At 39.1% G+C, this 23138-nt stretch overlaps 1 protein-coding gene across 8 annotated transcripts in view; it reads left to right on the top strand.

Annotated features, from left to right (window-relative positions):
- Positions 1 to 23138, top strand: part of LOC128685722 (uncharacterized) — a 307925-nt gene that overhangs the window by 13488 nt on the left and 271299 nt on the right. Inside the window, exon 2 of one of the 8 annotated variants that reach the window (XM_070083243.1) lies at positions 3129 to 3276. The exons of the other annotated variants lie outside the window; for them this stretch is intronic. Within the exon in view, the coding sequence (XP_069939344.1) occupies positions 3214 to 3276 (63 nt within the window). The 5' untranslated portion in view covers positions 3129 to 3213. The remainder of the gene's footprint in view (positions 1 to 3128; positions 3277 to 23138) is intronic. 8 annotated transcript variants of the gene reach the window in all.

Genomic DNA, 23138 nt, shown 5'->3' with positions numbered 1-23138 from the left:
TGTACATTGCTTCATTCCTGTTGCATTTCTTAAAGTATGTGTTATTTTTTAAGTAGCTGTTGCCCTGTTGTATTTGTTACACTTATATTTCCCAGCCCTTTTCTTGCCTGCATCAGTCTGGTGGGACAGTGTTTATGGGTGAAACTTTGTCTGGGAGCCAGGGGTGTACAGTAATAGCTTTCTGGGTCTGCTATAAATAGACATGGAAGCATTGTCTTTACGATTGTCTCATTTTGCCAAATAGTGATCCATATAGAACATTTGATTAAGTCATAGTTGTGGACCTTGAGGAGCATAATGATAACTGTTATGGCATATTATTTAGTCTCTACTGCTGGTGAGGGGCTCTTGACCCAAGAAATTAGATCTGCCCTCCTCATCCTTTGATCAAACCTGAATGCTGCCCATATCCCCAGGTGCTATATAACCTCTTGTGTGTTTAGTGCTCCCCAATGAATATAATAATAATATAGTAATAATAATAATAATAATAATAATAATAATAATAATAATAATAATAATAATGCTAGTGTCAGTGGGATGAATCAAGACACTTAAGATAATGAAGTAATTTGAGACACTGGCCCTTTACATTGTAGTATTTACTCGTAAACTTTGCACCCAAACTATTGTTGTATTAGGAAGGTTAATACCTGAAAAAATATGAAAATTATACAACTGTGCCTGTTTAAAATGTTACTTCCTCAATAGTATTAGTACTACTAATTTTACACATTTTGATCCAGCATTTATTTTTGGAGTTAAATGGATTTTTTCCATGTATCTTCCAAGGTTTAAAAAATATCTGCATTACTTATGGAGTAAAGCTGACTAATTCACCCCCACCAACATTTGTTTATGTAGGGTGTGTAGGATCTTGTGACATGCCCACTCTGGCAATCACTGCTGACACAGATAACACTGGACTCCTGGAATCCCATTCTCACACGCACCCCTAGGGTACACTTTTGGGAATCAAATATCATGACAGAAATTCCTCTTTCCATGCACAAACTAGAACAGATTTACTTGTGTTGTGGAGTCTATGCTAGCTAGAAACTCTCCGAATCCTCCCAGGTTAATCTAGGTTTCTATTGGTTTCTCTCACTCTCCAAGATGCCACATGGATGGGAATTCTGGGGCCTTGAGGGTCCCAGAGTTCATTGGGATTTTCCCGACTAATATTTACGTACACTAAGGGGTACTAGCTTCTAGTCTAATATTCCAGGGGTAGTTACTCAGAAATCTAACCCATCTCAGTGTTGGGCATCAGCTCACAGAGAGCCCAAAGCTCAAATATCTTAGGTTTCTCAAAATGCCATTGGCCAACTAATACTAGGAGAAAAGCAAGAAATTGTCTTATTACGGGGGGCCTAGGGAGAGAGAAATATCCACAGTACAGTGGAACCCCAAATATTGTCTGCTGGATTTATCGGCCGATTTGTATTTAGGTTGGTTTTGGGGCGGAAATTTTGCTCCATATTTTGGCTGGTGCCTCATGAATCATCCATATTATACATGTCAGTCCGCCTTCCGCCAGGATGCTGCGCATAGGTGAGTCAATCTCCCTGTGTCTCTCAGTGAATGAACATATAATCTGCACATTCATCCAAACATTTCCTTAAAATCCATTGGTTTTTGTGCTTGTTTATTAAGTGCGACTGTAAAATAAACCACCATGGGCCCAAGGAATGTGAGAAACACAATAGAATTGAAGAAAGAAATTGTAGCAAAGTGCGAAAGTAGAGGAGGAAGAGGGGGGGAGAATGTGCATTCTTCAGTGATTCTACGATATATATGATACTAAAGCAGCAGGAGTCAATAAAGGCTATAGCGCCAGCCAGCGATAAAGTGTAGCATTAACAGTGTAGTAAGTACGTTAAGCGATTAAGCAGTAGGAAAAGGACACGCAGTTAACTCCTCCAATGTTATTGGAGGTGTATAGGGCCACTGACAACACTGCTGCCACCACTACCACCACCACTATACAGCTTATGCTGCCAGTGGCCCTGATAACCCAAAAACACCACCACCACCACCACCACTCATGACATACATGTACTTTATTCATTCTAGAGTGTATATCAGGTTTCTGTGTTATTTATATTGTTTATGTCAAATTAGATCAATTGTAATAGATAAACCGTAGAGTTGATATTAGCATCGTATTGAAGGAGTATCTTGTCCTGCCTCCAAACAAACTCTCCTCCTCCCTGTCTTCCATAAGCCAACAAGGGTCTTCAATAAAGGTATGTAATGTTTATATTTATTTCTCATTGTTTTCTGTATGTAAAACTATAGTTGTTCTTTAATTTTTTTTTTTTTTTTTTTAATATTTTTGCTTGTCGGGAACAGATTAATTGTATTTCCATTAATTCATATGGGAAATATTGCTTTGAATTTAGGCCGACCTTCTGAAACAGATTACGGCCGATATTCGAGGTTGCACTGTACTTCATGAAAGCCTCTCAGAACTTTATCGTTGGTCATTAGGCAGTATTTTGAAGACTGTGTGGTCACTGAGCTGGTAGCTCCCTAGAAATGTTGACCAACCATTGGCTTTTTCCAGAAGGACAAAGGAGGCCTCTCTATGTCCCTACTTCACCTCACTTGTACAGAAGATGCTAGCTTTCACAATATACCTAATATAATATAATATTAATGTCTGAAGTTACATTATTAATTCTAATATTATTTATTAACAATTTAAACCTATCTAAGTCCTTATTAAAATGTAAATCTATTAATATGCACACCAGTGTTAGTGTTTGGGTGGAAGGATGTTAAGGGCCTCCATGACTGTGGCATCAAATTATTTACATTGAATCCAGCCATGGAATTTTTTGGTCCCAATAAATTGCCATAGGGTGAATTAAGACAGCTGTTTATATAATTCATGCATCGCATACTATTTTTATGCTTTCTGGAGATGTCATTGGTGGTGATCCTGAGAGTAATGGGGTGAAGTTTGATCCAAAAGCATAAAAGAAACTCATACCTGAGGGAAAAAAAAGTATTAGTACTATTTTGATCTTTTTATTTTTCATGCAGACTAAATATATTTGTACCAGATGCCTTTATTCATTAAATATAGGTGCATTTTACACTTTGTTTTACCAAATCCCTAGATTAGTGGACAGAAGGAAGACTTTTTGGTTTAAAACTGAGGTTGGTTTGCCTACAACAGGCCCTGCTTTGGAATCAGAGGCAAACATGTCTCAGAATGTGTCTGTACCAGGCCAGAAGCTGGTTATGCCAGTCAAGGAACCTTTAGAGGTAGGGTCAGATGCCACTTCTTAACCCTTGCAAACCCGCTTGTGTACATCATAACCTTAATCACGTGTAACTAGGGTTTTGTGTGTATTGATGATGCTTCAGGTTAGGAAACACCTGATCATACCTGTTTTCATGCCACACTTGTGCTAATACAGAACACCTGTGACAACCTTGCAGCAGATGTGTCTGCTGCTGGAATATTATACCAGGCTTCTCTATAGCGCATCCTACCAGCTCTTCTTCCTCAAAAAACATCGCTCATCAAAACTTGTGATGGCCTAAGTGAAAGTTCAACTACATGAACCCACGTAGACCACAAAATGACCCAAGAATACTAAGAATGTAACCCAAATCTTGACAAAAATAGAAGATCTAAGGAAGACAGCCCTGCTAACCCAAACACTGCCTCCGCTGCCAGACAACCACTTAACCCAAGCTCTGAGAAAACAAGCCTTCTCCATTGCTACACAGTATCTACTTCAGTGATACTATGAAAGGATATCACAGAAGAAACAACATCAGTAATAAAAGAATAACAGCAAGGACCCTAGAACTCAACTTGTCTACCCAGCAGGATGCCGGTGTATCATCAACCCCCCTCACCGCCGCCACCCAGGGAACAACAATAACAACAAACATGGCTGACTCCCCCTCCAACTCCACTCCCTTCAAAGGATTCACCCATGATTACTCAGTGTTATGTTGGTTTGTCCCTTATTACTTTGATAGTAAGGTTCTCACTACATGTTCTAGTGTGGGGTAGCTTTTACTTAATGGCCTTATCTGTCTAGGGGGTAATACTTACATCATGGCTGATCATCTTGAGTGTCTCTGATACCCTTTCACCAGCCCTCTTCACAGGTTATGTAAACTACTACTATAAAAATATAACTGTATTCTCAATAGATATGTACAGAATATACAATCACAGCCTCACATTTTCAAAACAGAAATCTACACACTCCATATCTGTTCTCCCACATGGTGTATCCCAACAACTTTTGTCCTCTCTTCTTGACATAACTCTGGGCTAACCAGTGTTTTGACACACTTTAGTCACCCTGGGTATGGTGGCCACAACTTAAATTATAAAAACTCACCCCTGGAGCACACATAATGCCCCAAAAGATAGAAGAAGGACCCAGAGATCCTGCCAGGTTGAAGGTCAGCCACAGAGAGAGGGAGTCAGTGAGAGGGAGAGAGAGAGAGAGCCTGGCTAAGCTCCTTCCACCAAAACAAAAGACTGTTGCCAAGCACAATTCTCCAGTTACCACAATTCTACCACCTCTTAACTTTACTTTTACAAAAAGAAATACAACTTTATAAACTACTTATTTAAATTGTGTGTTTATGTGTCTATAGTATAACCTATTATATTGAGAAAAATAGGTTTGACCCAGCTGCCTCTCAGTCATAAGGTTGATCAGTCCTTCTGACATTTAGAGCAAAGTCCCCATCAATTCAATATAATTAGGTATTCCAGAGTAACTGTTACTTATAAATACATGTTGGGTCCTATAGCCCCATAACACCCCCACCTCCAGACGAAGTCTCACAAAAGCTAGCCGTGTCCCTCAGGATAAGGCTAGTAAAAAGTATATTGCTTAAGTCTGAAGGCGGTAAACAAGACTACTAGAAATGCTACATATTTCCTAGCACCATAACTACTCTTCACTTTACTGTTATTTACAACAGATTGCAGAATTTTTTAGAAAAGCATTTTAACCATACCCATATACTCAAGGGTGTAACTATTTACAATTTTAGTGGCTTTTAAACAATACACATTACAATGCAAGAATTGCACACAATGTCCACTGTGAAAGCCCGCACCAACAGGCCTGTGCCTCTGCTGCGGTACTCCAGCAAGCAACTGGTATTCCAGGGTGGCATCTTCCTGATCAGGAGACGAGAGTAGAGCCAAACCCAGAGCAGTCAGGTGTACACCAGGCAGGAAACTTCACAAAACATGTCAAGGTGTCTCTCACTTGGTGGCCGAACCAAACAGTGAGACTTCCAGTCAACACTCACGATCCTTAACATGGTCAGGCACTCAAGCCCATCTTCCGAGGTCCCACTCCACACAGATCCTCCAAACTTACGAAGAGGAGGCTGACATAGAACATGGAGGGGTCCAAGGGACCACAAAGGCAAATCGTCGGGCCGTTTTGTATATAGAGCACACCAAGACACAACATCACATACCTTCCTGAACGTCTCATGTTACCGAAGGTTGTCAACTACTGCCTCAACTCACATTTACGTACACCCTGACCCTCGTCACACTTTTGGCTCTGACTCGACTCCTTCACAGTCAGATGGCTGGTAGAGAGTACTCAGGCTCGCCGAGAGTCCACCACTGCAAAAACAACAAGGTCAGCACAAGACAAACACTATGTACAAAGTACGCACCATGCATCTACTTGAAACATCTAGAGAGAGCATCAGCAACCACATTCTCTGAGCCTTTTATATATTTGACTTCCAAATTAAAAGGCTGTAGGAACAAAGCCTATTTTAAGAGTCTGATGATAGTCACCATACACAGGAACAGGATGAAGAGATCCTGAGACATGTACAAATGCTGAATAGCCAGCCCCAAAATGAAAATTTTCTTTCCTGTGGTAAAATGTTTACATTTAAATTTAGAAGGTTGCTCACTGATAGTAACAGTTCTGCAACCTCTCGCAGTACAACAACAAACACCAAAGACATCTCTTTGCACCCAAGTTGGATACATTAAGTTTACACAAATACCATCACGTTCCATCTCACACACAAATTTTAAGCACACAATGAACACAATTTGCATTACACACATTAAAATGGTACTGGAACACAGGCCATGGAAATCACATCTTCCTGCCCCATGTTTTAGTTTATTTAAAATGTTTGCATCTCTTAGTGCATAAGTATCAATCTTTCTAATCCTGTAAACCTTAGTTGTTAAACGTACTTTGTGGTAGTCAGTGTTTATGCCCAGGGTGCCATCTAATTTGGCAACCATGAAGCATGGGAATGCCCACTGACTCTCACTAAGCACTACAAACTGGTGTTGGAAGAATTTCACTTCTTCCTCCATCTCCAATTTTTCATACAGATTTTTCCCACACAAAAATTGTTGAATTGGCTCAGCTTCCTTAACAATTTCTTCATTGAGTTTCAACTTTTCCCCATTACTGACATCCCAAACTTTTATAAAGTTCCAAGGTGGTTGAGCCAACTCTCCAACATTTTTCTCATTAAAACCGCATGCATTTCCCAAAATCTTTTACACACATGTTATTTCTTAAATACACTTTTGGTATTTCATACAGATTATTGTTTTGCAGCCCTTTACATTCCATTAAAACATTGGTCTCTCTGAATTTTTGACACAACTTCAAACCCTTTAACCGGTTACTGTGTACACTATACTCATTCTTTTCTTGCTTGGGGGTGTGGATTTTATATCTAACCCCTGGGAACTTCCCCCACAACATGTTCAGCTCACAGCAACTTGCCATACAGATTTTCACATGAATTGGCTCCAGTATCAGCACTTCCTCTCCAGCCTCCAGAGTATCATGGTCCACATTATGGTCCCACATCATCATCCTGGTCTGGTTGATGAGCACGTTCACTGGTACCATCCACCTCATACGAGCCAAACAGTGTCTGAAACTGAGAAAAAGCTCCGAGGGGGGAGCATCACCATCCTCCCCAAGCCAATAGCTCAGAGATTCCAGAGTGCTTCCCCACTCAGCAAATACAAAGAAAGGGATCCTCTCATCCCAGTTGTTAGTATTGTCTATACCATAGGCTTGCATCATTGTCTTGAGGGTTTGATGTAATTTCTCTATTTCCCCTTGAGATGGAGAGTGATACACAGTCGAACACTGAGGCTCTACTTTTAGTCCCTTCAAAACATTTCTAAAAGACTTTGAGGTAAAGTTAGGCCCTTGGTCTTTTTGCACTGCTTGAGGAAACCAAACATGAAAAAAGAACTTCATCAAAACCCTTAAGACTACATGAGCTGTTATCTTATGCAGAGGGACTGCTTCCAGGTACCTGGTAGTGGAGCAAATATTTGTGAGTAAATAATCATTTCCCAGTTTGGTCCTTGGGAATGGACCAAGTACATCTACTACCAGCTTGCTGAAGGGTTCACCTGGTGCTGAAATAGAATGAAGGGGAACAGGTTTAATACTTCGACTAGGTTTCCCTATAAACTGAGAGACATGATAGGTCTCAATATACTCTCTGACAGTCTCCCACAGCTGAGACCAGAAGAAATGCCTGGAAACCTTGGACATCACCATCTGGGGATAAAACCCTTGTTCTCCTTCCATCGATACTGCAAACAGAGGTGAATTCTTTGTAAGAGTTTCCTCCCTGAAATGAAAACACTTATTTAACTGTAACATCTTTTCCTCAGCAACAGCGACATTTTCCTGCACAGAAATTAATTGCACCCTAGTAGGTGCAGCCTCTCTCACACTAACTGATCCATTCTCCAATCATGCTCAGCTCTGGCTGGATCATCCTTTTCTTCAGTTGACTGCAGTTCAACATCAGAAAGCAGAGTTACCAAACTTAAGCCCTCACCATCCTCATGAGAAATATCATGAAGACTGTTGGTAGCATGATCATGAGCCATACTTCTCATGGTGGAACCATCAGGGAGAAGGTCTGGCAGGGTTTTCCTAGCCATTTCCTCCCAACATTTGGGACTTGGTTTCCCCCAAACTAGTTGTTCCTCACTGTCTAACAGGCCCATAACATTATTCCCTAATAAGAGGTCGACCCCTTCGAAGGGAATTTCATCTGAGACGCCTACAGGGAGATAGCCAACTTGGTATGCAGATTCTACCCATAATTTGTGTACAGGTGTCCTTATGGTTGAACCCGTAATACCCTTCAACAATATATCTACCCCAGTATAGGTATCCTTAGACACTGGCAGCACTCCAGCACGTAGCAAAGAGTAGGTGCTACATCCATCTCTCAAGGACAGTATGTTCTCAACTCTGCCTACATCCTTTTGCAAACCAACTGCGGACCTACTAGAAAATATACACATCCTGGGGTCTAGATCCAAAGGTTCCTCCTCACCTTGCCTTGAAGACCTAATGCAGGCAACTGGATGTATCTCTGCAGTTAGAGTCCTCTGGGGTGGTTCCTCCCTTTCCTGATCTCGCCGCCTTGACCAGCAAAACTTTTGAGTGTGTCCAGTTTTGTTACAGTAGTAACAGGCATAACTCTTAAAGGTATTTTTACCATTTGGTGTAGGACTGGTACTGTTTACTCGAGGACCTGAAACATTATCTGATTGTCTAGGTAAACTTTGAACTCCAGCTGACTTACCTTTTCCTTCTATTTTATAGGGCACCTCAGCCTTCATTTGTTCCTGAAAATTCTTGTCCCACTTACCTTTATGACCATAAGACTTGGAATAAGGTTTAGAATGAGTGGGGAAATTTTCAGAAGCAGCATGACTGTTTTTACTTACCAATTCCCTGCGAGCCAAAAATCGGTCACCTAGATCCAGTGCTTCTGAAAGATTATCTGGGTTTTTGTCCTCCAAATATTCTCTGAGGTCAACAGGGATTGTATTGTACAATTCCTCATGAACCATCAGATCTACTAATTTGTTATAGTCTTTATTAACTCCTTTAGAACAAACCCATTTCTTAAAAAGGAACAGTTTCTCATTCCCAAACTCAGTTAAGGTCTGCCCATCCCAAAATTTTTTATTTCTGAACTTTTGTCTATATTTCTCAGGTATCATTTGGTATGCAAGCAATACTTCCTCTTTAATCTTATCATAATCAGAAAAATCTTGCCCCTCCAGAGTCTCTACTCTCTGGAATCCTTTACCCACAAGTTGTGTGCGAACTAGCAGTGTTGACGTGTACTTGGCTCTGTGAAGACCTGTTTGCGCGCTCTCTAGAATTGAAGCAAGATGCCCTCCATCGAGCAACTTTACCAACAGCTTAAGGAAGAATTGAGGTTGGCGAATTTGGAAATTCGGCGATTGACCGAGGAGAACAAGAAGATTCGTAGTAGTCCTCCTGTTTTGAGTCCTCAGGTCAAGAAGGGAAACTGGTCAGTGGCTGGACAGCAGGGAAAGAAGTTGACGATCAAGAAGACGAATGGAAAGGTAGAAACGATGAAGAAGAAAGAGACTGCCGTGGAAACTGTTGTGGAAACATCCAATACATTCTCAGTGCTACCCGACGAATGTGAGTTGACTACTGGGAACGACACGACGAAAGACATTAAGGAAGGTAAGAATATTGTTGTTGTTGGGGATAGCCAAGTTAGGTATATGGATAGGGCGTTCTGCTTGAAGGACAGGAGTAGGAGACAGAGAGTTTGCTTTCCTGGGGCTGGGATGGAGGATATTGTTAGCCGTCTGGATGACATCATGAGAGGTAATGGGAGCAATCCTATTATCTGTCTCAGTGCTGGAGGCAACGATGTTGGCAGACGTAGGAGTGAGGACCTGATTAGCAGGTATAGGTCAGCAATAGAAATAATTAGAAGTAAGGGTGGGAACCCTCTCATATGTGGTATTTTGCCAAGGAGGGGAGTTGGAAGTGAATGGTTGTCCAGGGCAATTGGTGTCAATTGCTGGCTGGACAAATACTGTAAGGAAAATGCGGTAACATTCATTGACAACTGGGACCTCTTCTATGGCAGAAATGACATGTATGCTAGGGATGGGGTTCACTTATCTAGGTGTGGGGTGGGAGCACTGGCAACTGCAGTGGAGGGAGCAGTTAGGACTTTAAACTAGGAATAGTTAGTGGTATGGGTTTTGGCAGGAAAACAGTGAAGTCCCAGTGTAGTAATATTACGAGTTCTAGGGGAACTAGTAATAATAAGAACGAGATAGATATTGAAAAGCCAGGGACCTTGGGTGATAAAGACGGTAATAGGTTTAGTAGAAAAATAGAAATGAGCAGGAAGGGTAAAGAGAAAGGAGAGTCTTTCAATGTTTATTATGCTAATTGCCGTAGTGCTAGGAATAAGATGGACGAGTTGAGATTAGTTGCTAGTGTAGGTAACATTGATGTATTTGCCTTAACTGAGACGTGGTTTAATTCAAAAAGTCGGGACATGCCTGCGGAATGTCATATTCAGGGTTTTAAATTGTTCCAAGAAGATAGAAGTATTGGGAGGGGGGGTGGGGTGGCATTGTACGTCCGAGATCGCTTGAACTGTTGCATAAAAACGGGTATTAAGTCTGAAGTAACACATACAGAGTCTGTTTGGATAGAATTTTCAGAGGGGCATGAAAAACTGATTTTAGGAGTGATATACCGTCCCCCTAACTTAGATAGGGACCAAGGGAAACTACTATGGGAGGAAATTGTTAAGGCCACAAGGCACGATAATGTAGTAATTCTAGGAGACTTTAACTTTAGTCATGTTGATTGGAATTTCTTGACTGGGAATTTAGAATCGTACGACTTCTTAGAAGTATTTCAGGATTGTTTTTTGAAGCAGTTTGTGACAGAACCTACAAGGGGAAATAACCTGCTTGACTTAGTTATGGCAAACAATGAATCCCTTGTTAATAATTTAGAAATTTCAGAGGAACTGGGTGCTAGCGACCACAAATCAATTACATTTAGCATTGAATGGAAGTACGATAGTAGCGATAACTCAGTAACAGTCCCAGATTTTCGCTTAGCAGATTACGATGGGCTTAAAGAACACTTATCATCTGTTGACTGGGGTAACGAAGAGAGCTATCAATATGACAGTTTTCTGAACACTATACATGCTGCTCAAAGAGCGTTTATCCCATATAAAGAAATTAGATCAAATAGAAATGACCCAAAATGGATGAATAATAGGCTCAAATATCTACTAGGGCATAAGAAAGGAATTTATAGGCGTATCAAAAGAGGTGAGGGTCATCTTATGAATCAGTATATTGACATTAAGAGGGACATTAAAAAGGGGATAAGAAAAGCTAAAAGGGACTATGAAATTAAAGTTGCTAGGGATTCTAAAACTAACCCAAAAAGTTTTTTCCAGGTCTATAGAACAAAAGTTAGAGATAAGATAGGTCCCCTTAAAAATAACTATGGGCACCTTACTGACAATGAGAATGAAATGTGCTTGATTTTAAATAATTATTTTCTCTCAGTTTTTACACAGGAAGACACTAACAATATTCCAGTAATTAATTTTTACAGTGGGCTAGAAGAAGATAAATTATGTAACATCACAGTCACTAGTGAGATGGTTGTGAGGCAGATAGACAGACTGAAGCAAAATAAGTCGCCGGGTCCTGATGAGGTTTTTTCAAGGGTTCTTAAGGAATGCAAAATGGAACTCTGTGAACCATTAACTAATATTTTTAATTTATCTCTTCAAACAGGTGTAGTGTCTGATATGTGGAAGATGGCTAATGTAACTCTATTTTTAAAACAGGGGACAAGTCGTTACCGTCAAATTACCGCCCAATAAGCCTGACCTCAATTGTAGGCAAATTACTAGAGTCAATTATAGCTGAGATTATAAGAAGCCATCTCGATAAGCATAGCTTGATTAATGATACTCAGCATGGATTCACAAGAGGCCGGTCTTGTCTAACTAATTTATTAACTTTCTTCAGTAAAGCTTTTGAGGCTGTTGACCACAATAAAGAATTTGATATTATTTACTTAGATTTTAGTAAGGCTTTTGATAGAGTTCCGCACCATAGACTGTTAAAGAAAGTGGCAGCCCATGGCATTGGGGGAAAAGTGCTCTCGTGGATCGAGTCATGGCTCACTGACAGGAAGCAGAGAGTGTCCATAAATGGGGTTAAATCCGAGTGGGGATCTGTAACAAGTGGCGTTCCACAGGGATCAGTCTTGGGCCCGTTGTTGTTTATAATATATATCAATGATCTTGATGAGGGAATTACTAGTGATATGAGCAAATTCGCCGATGACACAAAGATAGGTAGGATAATTGATTCAAACGTAGATGTTAGGGAACTTCAGGAGGACTTAAACAAACTCTATTCTTGGTCAGAAAAGTGGCAGATGCAGTTCAATGTAGATAAGTGCAAGGTTCTGAAGCTTGGGAGTGCCCATAACCCTAGTACTTATAAATTAAATGATGTAGAACTTAGCCATACAGATTGCGAAAAGGACTTGGGGGTTATGGTGAGCAGCAACCTTAAACCAAGACAGCAATGCCTAAGCGTACGTAATAAGGCAAATAGATTACTGGGATTTATATCAAGAAGTGTAAGCAACAGAAGTCCAGAGGTCATACTGCAGCTTTATACATCATTAGTAAGGCCTCACCTTGATTATGCAGCTCAGTTCTGGTCTCCGTATTACAAAATGGACATAAATTCGTTAGAAAACATTCAGCGTAGGATGACTAAATTAATACATAGCATTAGAAATCTTCCTTATGAAGAAAGATTGAAGACTCTTAAGTTACATTCACTTGTTAGACGAAGAATGAGGGGAGACCTGATCGAAGTGTATAAGTGGAAGATAGGTATTAATAAAGGGGATATTAATAAGGTCTTGAGGATGTCTCTCCAAGAGAGAACCCGCAGTAATGGATTTAAATTAGATAAGTTTAGATTTAGAAAGGACATAGGAAAGTATTGGTTTGGAAGTGGGGTGGTTGATGGGTGGAGCAGTCTGCCTAGTTGGGTTGTTCAGGCTGGGACTTTGAGTGGTTTCAGGTTTGGGTTGGATGGGTGCATGAGTGGGAGGGGTTGGATTTGAGTGGGACTTTCTCCTCAGAGCTTATTTCTTGGGTAGCATTGCAAATTTGGTTGGGCAATTGTTTTGTTAGTGGGATGAATTGTGAAGGACCTGCCTAGTGTGGGCCAGCAGGCCTCCTGCAGTGTTCCTCCTTTCTTATGTTCTTATGTTCTTATGTAGGGTAGCCCACTTCTGTTTGGGCCATCCTTGCTCCAAAGCAGTCTTCTCAAAAAAAGAAAAATATCTATCTGGGTCACTCTCTGTAAACTTAGGGACAAAATTTGCAGCTTTAGTTATGTTAAAGTAGTGCTCAGGCTCTTGTTCAGAACCTCCTAATCTTTGACGTTCTTCCTCCTTAGCTTTCATTAATTTCATTTCAGCCTCTAGTACAGCTAATTTCAGTCTCATTCTCTCCATTTCCATATCACCTGGAGTAGGTGATCCCTCATGTTCACTGTTAACAGGCATGTTTACTGATGAATTATTACCTTCTTCCCTGAAGCCTAAAAAATCTGAAGACTCATCTTCTGACATAGTTTTTATCTTTAAACACTTGCTTCCCTCTTACAGTATCAGTGGACAAAGTTCCCACAGGCACATAAAATAACACAAATTGAATGTAAACTATGCACATAGCACTTACCATAACCACAACAAAAATGTGTTACTCAACCTTTCTCCCACCTTAGGAGAAAAACAACCTGTAAACTAATATATGAAAACAACACTTCCACTGACACCACCTTGGTAAATCTTCTACCAGAAACATGCAACTGTTATTACCCCATACCAGCACATATAGTTCAAAGAATGTTTTGAGTTATTTTAGCAGTCAAATAACTCTCCCGGTCAAGCTCCCATGTTATGTTGGTTTGTCCCTTATTACTTTGATAGTAAGGTTCTCACTACATGTTCTAGTGTGGGGTAGCTTTTACTTAATGGCCTTATCTGTCTAGGGGGTAATACTTACATCATGGCTGATCATCTTGAGTGTCTCTGATACCCTTTCACCAGCCCTCTTCACAGGTTATGTAAACTACTACTATAAAAATATAACTGTATTCTCAATAGATATGTACAGAATATACAATCACAGCCTCACATTTTCAAAACAGAAATCTACACACTCCATATCTGTTCTCCCACATGGTGTATCCCAACAACTTTTGTCCTCTCTTCTTGACATAACTCTGGGCTAACCAGTGTTTTGACACACTTTAGTCACCCTGGGTATGGTGGCCACAACTTAAATTATAAAAACTCACCCCTGGAGCACACATAATGCCCCAAAAGATAGAAGAAGGACCCAGAGATCCTGCCAGGTTGAAGGTCAGCCACAGAGAGAGGGAGTCAGTGAGAGGGAGAGAGAGAGAGAGAGCCTGGCTAAGCTCCTCCCACCAAAACAAAAGACTGTTGCCAAGCACAATTCTCCAGTTACCACAATTCTACCACCTCTTAACTTTACTTTTACAAAAAGAAATACAACTTTATAAACTACTTATTTAAATTGTGTGTTTATGTGTCTATAGTATAACCTATTATATTGAGAAAAATAGGTTTGACCCAGCTGCCTCTCAGTCATAAGGTTGATCAGTCCTTCTGACATTTAGAGCAAAGTCCCCATCAATTCAATATAATTAGGTTTTCCAGAGTAACTGTTACTTATAAATACATGTTGGGTCCTATAGCCCCATAACACTCAGGTATGATTATTCCTGACAATGTCAAGGACTACATCGTTGCTCTAGAAAACGAAATCAAAGATATCAAAGCAACACTCGAGCGACGAGAATCCAAGATAACCAACCTCGAGAACAAGATCCAAAACCTTGAAGAGAAGATTACATCGGGAAGTGTTGACACAGAAAATACTCTGAAAGCAGCTATAGCCAGTCACACCGAACAAATAACTACAATAAATATGAAGGTTGAAGAAGCAATCAAGGACTGGAATCAGAACATGCACACTCGACTTAATGAATACCTTGATTTCCAAGACGACAAAACTGAACAAGATAAGTTGTCTGATGCAGTTATAATAAACAGTCTACACATTCCAAGTGACATAACACAAGCTCAGTGCAAAGAAACTGCTGTCAGGATAATACAGGACCACGTACAAGTCATCGTGCAAAACAATGAAATCAAAGAAACACATTTGTTAGGAAAACCAGGAAGTAAACACAGTATAATGATCAGACTTCATTCATATGATAAAAGAAAGGACCTAATTAAATCAGCAATTACAATGAAAAATGGAGTGTACATAAATGAGTGTCTAACAAGAAAACGTCAAAACCTTCTGTTCAGGCTGAGAAAACTTAAACAGGAAAACAAAATACATCAGTGTTTCACGCGAGATGGGAAAATACTAGTAAGGAAGACATCAACAGGACAACAATATACTATCTCAAACGAACACGATTTCTCTACCTTCCTTAGAAAAGCTGTCATTTCTGTAACAGATTAGATAAGTGCCCTTAACCCTTTGAGGGTCGACAGGCCCTCTCCGAAACTCGTTCTCAGGGTCGGCCAAATTTCAAAAAAAAAAAAAAATTATTTTTTCTTATGAAAAAATAGTTTTTTTTTTCTAAACATTATAGGATAAACAAAAAAATTTTACCATCAATACTTACGGAGATATGGATGCATGAAGTTTGCAGAAAATGAGCCGCGTATGGCAACAGCGGCGACTGCCGCTCACCCGGTAAACTTTGATTTACTTGTATTTGAAGGTTTGTTGTTTTTTTCACTATTTTATTTTTTCACATAACTTATGTGGCCTATGAGACCAAAGTAAGGTGCAATGTACATATATACACTCGTTGTATACAACACAATAAGCACACAAACATAATTATCAATATATTGTTTACAAAACTTGTTTACAAAAACAAACAATACAAAACATTGTTTATTATTATTGTTCTATAATATATATACCAATATACAGTCACTGAACATATTCCTATTAGTTCTGCAGCTTGTGGAACTCTGAAACATGGTGTCATACACAATGGTGTTTTATCTTTCTCCCTCATTCTATCTCTTTCAATCTGTCTCTCTCTTTCTATCTGTCTGTCTATCTCTGTCTCACAGGTACACATAAATACAAGTATACATAGTATAAATTACCTAGGATAACCCAAGAAATCCAGACAAAGTGCTATACTCTGCTTGAAGATGTGAGTAAAAGTGATGACACAGTCTTGTGGCTCTCTGAGACAGAGAGCTAGATGGATAGACAGATAGACAGGGAGCTTGACAGACAGACAAATAGACAGACAGAAATGTTAGTATACCAGTACCAGTGTACTAGTGTTCCACCCTCCTCCTCCTCTTCTTCCTCTTCCTCCTCTTCTTCCTCTTCCTCCTCTTCCCCCTACTCTTCCTCCTCTTCCCCCTACTCTTCCTCATACTCTTCCTCTTCCTCCTCTTCCTCTTTCTCCTACTCTTCCTCTTCCTCCTCCTCCTCTTCCTCCTCCTCCTCTTCTTCCTCTTCCTCCTACTCTTCCTCCTCCTCCTCTTCTTCCTCTTCCTCCTCTTCCCCCTAATCTTCCTCCTACTATTCCTCTTCCTCCTCCTCTTCCTCTTATTCCTCTTCCTCCTCCTCCTCTTCTTCCTCCTTCTCCTTCTCCTCCTCGTCCATAGTGTAAATTACAAGGAGTCGGCAGCTGTCAAAGTGACATATTGGCTAATTACTCTTTCCCCCTCCGGCCTGTCAAAACAATGGGGTCGGATGCTGCTTCCCCTCCTCCATTCTATCTAATTATCTTTCTCCCTCATTCTATCTGTCTGTCTATCTCTGTCTCACAGGTACACATAAATACAAGTATACATAGTATAAATTACCTAGGATAACCCAAGAAACCCAGACAAAGTGCTATACTCTGCTTGAAGATGTGAGTAAAAGTGATGACGCAGTCTTGTGGCTCTCTGAGACAGAGAGCTAGATGGATAGACAGGGAGCTTGACAGACAGGCAAATAGACAGACAGAAATGTTAGTATACCAGCAAAAACAAAGGGAGGGCGATGTTCATCTCATCTTTTGGCATCAGCTCTACCCTCATTTACCCTCATCAAACGTCAGCACTTATCAGATGTTATCTCCCCTTATCTTGTTACTGTCATGGGTGAACATTTATTATTACATATTATTATTATTACCTATTATTATTATTATGTATTATTATTATTATGTATTATTATTATTATGTATTATTATTATTATGTATTATTATTATGTATTATTGTTATCATTACGTATTCTTCTTCTTCCTCCTCCTCCTCCTCCTCCTCCTCTGCCTCCTCCTCCTCTTGCCTCCTCCTCCTCTTGCCTCCTCCTCCTCTGCCTCCTCCTCCTCTGCCTCCTCCTCCTCTGCCTCCTCCTCCTCCTCCATTCTTGGAACAAGTTTGAAGAGCTTGTAGTTCATAATCACTATCATTATCATCACCAATGCTCACATCTGAGTCTGGGATTTTGGAAAATAGGAGTTTCCTCTTTGATTCTGGTACAACTGAACGACGGCCCAGCACCAGAGGTGGAAGGCTGTGGGTTGTCTGGGTTTTCCTCACTATTACTCATATTATGGTCATTAGTTTCGGTCAAAACCTCACCAGAACCTTGAAACTCATCTTCACTGTCACTTCCATCTGTATTAGAACTGTCACTGGGGAACAAAAGTGTCCCAATTCGCCGAGGAGTGAGGAACTTCTTACCGCAGGGCACGGTGGAAATTGTGTACTATGATGGCATTCCCACAATGCACCACTGGGTCCCAGATTTTTTTCCTACTGCGCACACCCACCACACAGACCCATTCTCTCACATCTAGGCTTATCAGCCTTTTCCTGCGAGATTTGAGGCCGCTAGAATTTATGCGTACTAGTACGTCAAAAACCCCTACGCGTAAGACGTACTAGTACGACCAAAACCCTCAAAGGGTTAATACATATATACGTGTGGTGCATATAGTGTACCTTACTATTATATTGTGCATTATTATTTTTATTATTTTTTTCATCACAAGCTAATGCTAACTACCTCCAATACTTTTTTACTTCTTTCTTACTGCTATTAATTGCTCATAATTTTATGTTACAAGTCAAATCTTACTCCAAATTAATATTATTCATTGTTCTTACCTGTCCATTTAATTTTGTTTACCACTACTTGTTTTTTTAGTCACTTTTTATTGTGTGTGCAATTAGTGTATATTCCAATTACTTTTTTGCAAGTACCAAAACTATCTTTTGCTAGCTAGTACCAATTACCTCATTATTATTTTTTTTTTTTTTTTTTTTTTTTTACTTTTTTACTTTTTTTACTTTTTTACTTTTTTTTACTTTTTTACTTATTTTACTTTTTGTGCAATAAACTGCTCAACTTATTTAATATTACAAATCAGATCTTACTCCTAAACCAATACTATTTCATAGTGACTATCTGTCCATTTAACTTGTTTACCATTACTTAATTGTAGTCCCTTATATATCTTTTTTCCTTTATTTTAGCTTTATATAACTACCTTAGCTCATATATTCACAATTGTTAAAATAATCAAGGTGCTATTTTCAGATGCTAAAGTTAATAAGTTCACTATTTTGCCATTATACTCCAAAGCTCATTTATTTGATTACCACTTTATTGTTCACCACAACTTATATTAATCCCTTTTATATTATAATTTTATATTATAATTCTAACTTTAAAGAATTACCTTTAAAGTACTACCTACTATCATATTCCCAAGCTCCATTAAAAAACTACCTTAGCTCATTATTTTTACATTTGTTAAATAATTCAGGTGCTATTTTTTTTTTTTTTAGCTTTAGAATATTTACTTTATTTTTTACTTAATTCTAACTATAGATTCACTACAAATCTTATGATTACAAGCATTGATCCTGATACCAACCTCTTATTTAATGACTAAAATGATTCAAACAGTTACTGTAATTACTACACAGCAGAACAATCAAAGGCACTTCTCAGAGCCAACAACAACATAACTATCTTTAACTACAATATCAGATCTTTAAGCAAGCATTATGATGACCTCCTAGCATTACTAAATTCCTTGCATGCCAATATGTCCATCATTACACTAACTGAAACCTGGCTAAAGCCTGATACTACAGATGTCTATGCCATTCCTGGTTACACAGCCATACACAACTGTAGGCCAGACCAACAAGGGGGTGGCACTGCTATATACTACTCAGACCAACTAGAATGTATCACTAATACTTGCACAAGGGATGAACATGGGGAATATATAATAGCTAAATTCAAATCCAAATACCTACAAAAACCTCTCACAGTGATAAACATCTACAGAGTTCCACAATCAAACATTAGCCAATTTAGTCAAAACCTAGGAAGTATGATAACTGATGCACGTATGAACAAAGATCACTTACTACTCTCAGGTGACTTCAATATAAATCTCCTGCAAGACCAGGACCCACACGTTACTGAATTCACAAACACAATGAGCAAATGCATGTTGCTACCAACAGTAACAAAACCTACAAGAGTTACAGAGACTAGTGTTTCCCTACTTGACCACATCTGGACCAACACCATATCCCCTTTAAAATCAGGCATAATTACAGATAATACCACAGACCACTACCCTACTTTCCTCATAACAACTCTTGGTAAAATACCCCAAGACACTACTAAAGTCACTTTCAGACTTCACAATGAGGCAGCCATTAATAACTTCACAACAGCAGTAACAAACATTGACTGGCACACTGAGCTAGAAATCTATACAGATATTGACGAATGTTTTAATAATTTTCTAAAAAAGACCCAATACCTTTATAACAAGCACTGCCCTAAAAAAACTAAACAGATGACAGCTAAGAGACTGAACAGTCCCTGGATAACACCCAGCATTCTCAAATCCATAAATACAAAACACCGATATGAAAAACAGTACAGAATGGGTCACATAACCAGAGACCAAACAAAACGTTACTCGTCAGTCCTAACCAGCCTGATAAGAAGGGCAAAAAAATTGTATTATGAGAACAGATTATCCAACTTACGAGGTGATATAAAAAAGACCTGGAAGACCCTATCAGAAATTCTGGAAACAAAAAAGATATCACGACATAGCGAAATAAAATTAGCAAAATCAGATGAACCCCAACTCCCACCAACAGAAACAGCAAACAGACTCAATGATTTCTTCACTATAGGTCAAAACCTTGCCAATAAAATCCCAAGCTCAGATACCCCACCAAATGACTACCTCACTGGCAACTACCCGAACACACTGTTCCTAGCTCCGACTAACCCATACGAAGTCTCCCTTATTATCAACGCACTGAAAAACAAGGCAGGAGATTTAAATACCTTACCACCCTTTATATACAAAAAAGCGTCACAAGTACTATCACCAATCATTGCAACACTCTTTAACAAATCCATTGAATCCTCCACCTTCCCTACAGTTCTCAAAATAGCAAGGGTCACCCCGATCCATAAAGGAGGAGACCAAACAGAGTTGAATAACTATAGGCCAATATCCAATTTACACCCTCTCTCAAAAATCTTCGAAAAATTAATTCATAAACGAATCTACTCCTACCTCATCTCCCAAAACATTCTCAACCCCTGCCAGTTTGGATTCAGGCCTAATAAAAATACTAATGATGCTATTATACACATGCTAGAACATATATACACTGCAATAGAGAAAAAAGAAGTCCCACTGGGGATCTTCATTGACTTACGTAAAGCTTTTGATACAGTTGACCATGACTTGCTCCACGTAAAATTGTCACACTATGGTATTAGAGGGCACTCCCTCAACTACCTCAAGTCTTACCTCAGCAACAGAAGCCAATATGTGTACGAGCCTAGTCATGCTAGCCAATACTGTAAACACCGAATTACAGAAAATATCTACCTGGATGAGAACTAACAAACTTACACTAAACATTGACAAAACCTACTTCATTCAGTTTGGTAACAGAGCTACAGATGTACCTCTTAACATAACGATAAACAGATCACCTATCACAAAACTAACAGAGGGAAAATTCTTAGGAATCCACCTCGATAATAGACTCAAATTTCATACACATATACAACAAATTTCTAAGAAAATTTCCAAGACTGTAGGCATACTATCGAAGATACGGTACTATGTTCCACAGTCAGCCCTCCTGGCCCTTTATCACTCTCTTATTTACCCCTATCTCACCTATGGAATTTGTGCATGGGGCTCAACAACAATTAACCATCTCAGACCACTAATTACCCAACAAAAGGCTGCAGTTAGAATGATAACAAATTCTCACTACAGGCAACACACTCCACCAATATTCAAAACACTCAACCTACTCACCATACAAAACATCCATACTTATTATTGCACCTGTTACATACATAGAACACTTAACTCTGATATTAACCCTCCCCTCAAACATCTTGCCAACCTCAACAGAACACATGACCATAACACAAGGCACAGATCACTCTTTGATGTTCCTCGTGTCCATCTCACGCTATGCAAAAACTCAATGCACATAAAAGGCCCTAAAATCTGGAATTCATTACCTGTAAATATAAAAGAAACACTACCTGTTTATAAATTAAAGTCTCTTCTCAAAGATCACTTACTCACTCAAAACCAAATAAATACTGAATAACTGAACCTTATAAATTGTATATCCAAAATGTTACTCACAATTATATCACATAAATGTTAAATGGGAAGTACAGTGCCTGCACTCTGAAGGAGGGGTGTTAATGTTGCAGTTTAAAAACTGTAGTGTAAAGCACCCTTCTGGCAAGACAGTGATGGAGTGAATGATGGTGAAAGTTTTTCTTTTTCGGGCCACCCTGCCTTGGTGGGAATCGGCCAGTGTGATAAAAAAAAAAAAATAATAAAAAATGTTAAACCTAGGACCCAATCTAACTGTTATTTTTTTAAATACACTACCTAACAGAATACTCCCTTCTACTGAATGAACAGCAATGCATGCAACCATATGACCTGTCTTTGTAATACTCATTTGTGCTTTATAGTTATCTGTTTACAATAATGTCTTATCACTGATTTCATCATTGCTTAGTTAATCTTAAGTTAATTTTAAGCCAGCCCGTAATGCTATGCATATAAGTGGCTTTGGCGTGCTGCTCTTACCTCTATTTTTTTGTACCTCTGTATGTATGCTAAAATTTCTAAATAAATAAATAAATACATAAATTAGTTTGCCCGAAATGCCTAGGCATGCTAGTGGCCTTTGTAATTAATATTTTGTAACATGTAAACCACACATTGTAAACTTTATGAGGAAAAACATATACCAGATAGCCCTTCATGTTGAAATGTTTAAATGTAATTTATCATTTACACTATAGAGATAATCTATTGGTATGAGGATAAGAATACTATACTGTTTTTGACACTTTGAATTAATACATACTCTACATAATTTCTAAGTACGTATATCTTAGACAGGGATGTGTAATGTCACCATGGTTGTTTAATATATTTATAGATGGGGTTGTAAAAGAAGCAAATGCTAGGGTGTTCAGGAGAGGGGTGGGATTAAATTTTGGGGAATCAAATACAAAATGGGAATTGACACAGTTACTTTTTGCTGATAATACTGTGCTTGCTTATGGGAGATTCTAAAGAAAAATTGTAAAGGTTAGTGGATGAGTTTGGGAGTGTGTATAAAGGTAGAAAGTTGAAAGTGAACATAGAAAAGAGTAAGGTGATGAGGGTATCAAATGATTTAGATAAAGAAAAATTGGATATCAAATTGGGGAGGAGGAGTATGGAAGAAGTGAATGTTTTCAGATATACTTGGGAGTTGACGTGTCAGCGGATGGATTTATGAAGGATGAGGTTAATCATAGAATTGATGAGGGAAAAAAGGTGAGTGGTGTGTTGAGGTATATTTTTTTTTTTTATTATCACACTGGCCGATTCCCACCAAGGCAGGGTGGCCCGAAAAAGAAAAACTTTCACCATCATTCACTCCATCACTGTCTTGCCAGAAGGGTGCTTTACACTACAGTTTTTAAACTGCAACATTAACACCCCTCCTTCAGAGTGCAGGCACTGTACTTCCCATCTCCAGGACTCAAATCCGGCCTGCCGGTTTCCCTGAATCCC

The sequence above is a fragment of the Cherax quadricarinatus genome, chromosome 1 (assembly GCF_038502225.1).
Source record: "Cherax quadricarinatus isolate ZL_2023a chromosome 1, ASM3850222v1, whole genome shotgun sequence".
NCBI classification, from domain to species: domain Eukaryota; kingdom Metazoa; phylum Arthropoda; class Malacostraca; order Decapoda; family Parastacidae; genus Cherax; species Cherax quadricarinatus.
The sequence above is the reverse complement of the archived record's forward strand: the minus strand, read 5'-3'. Positions and strand labels throughout refer to the sequence as shown.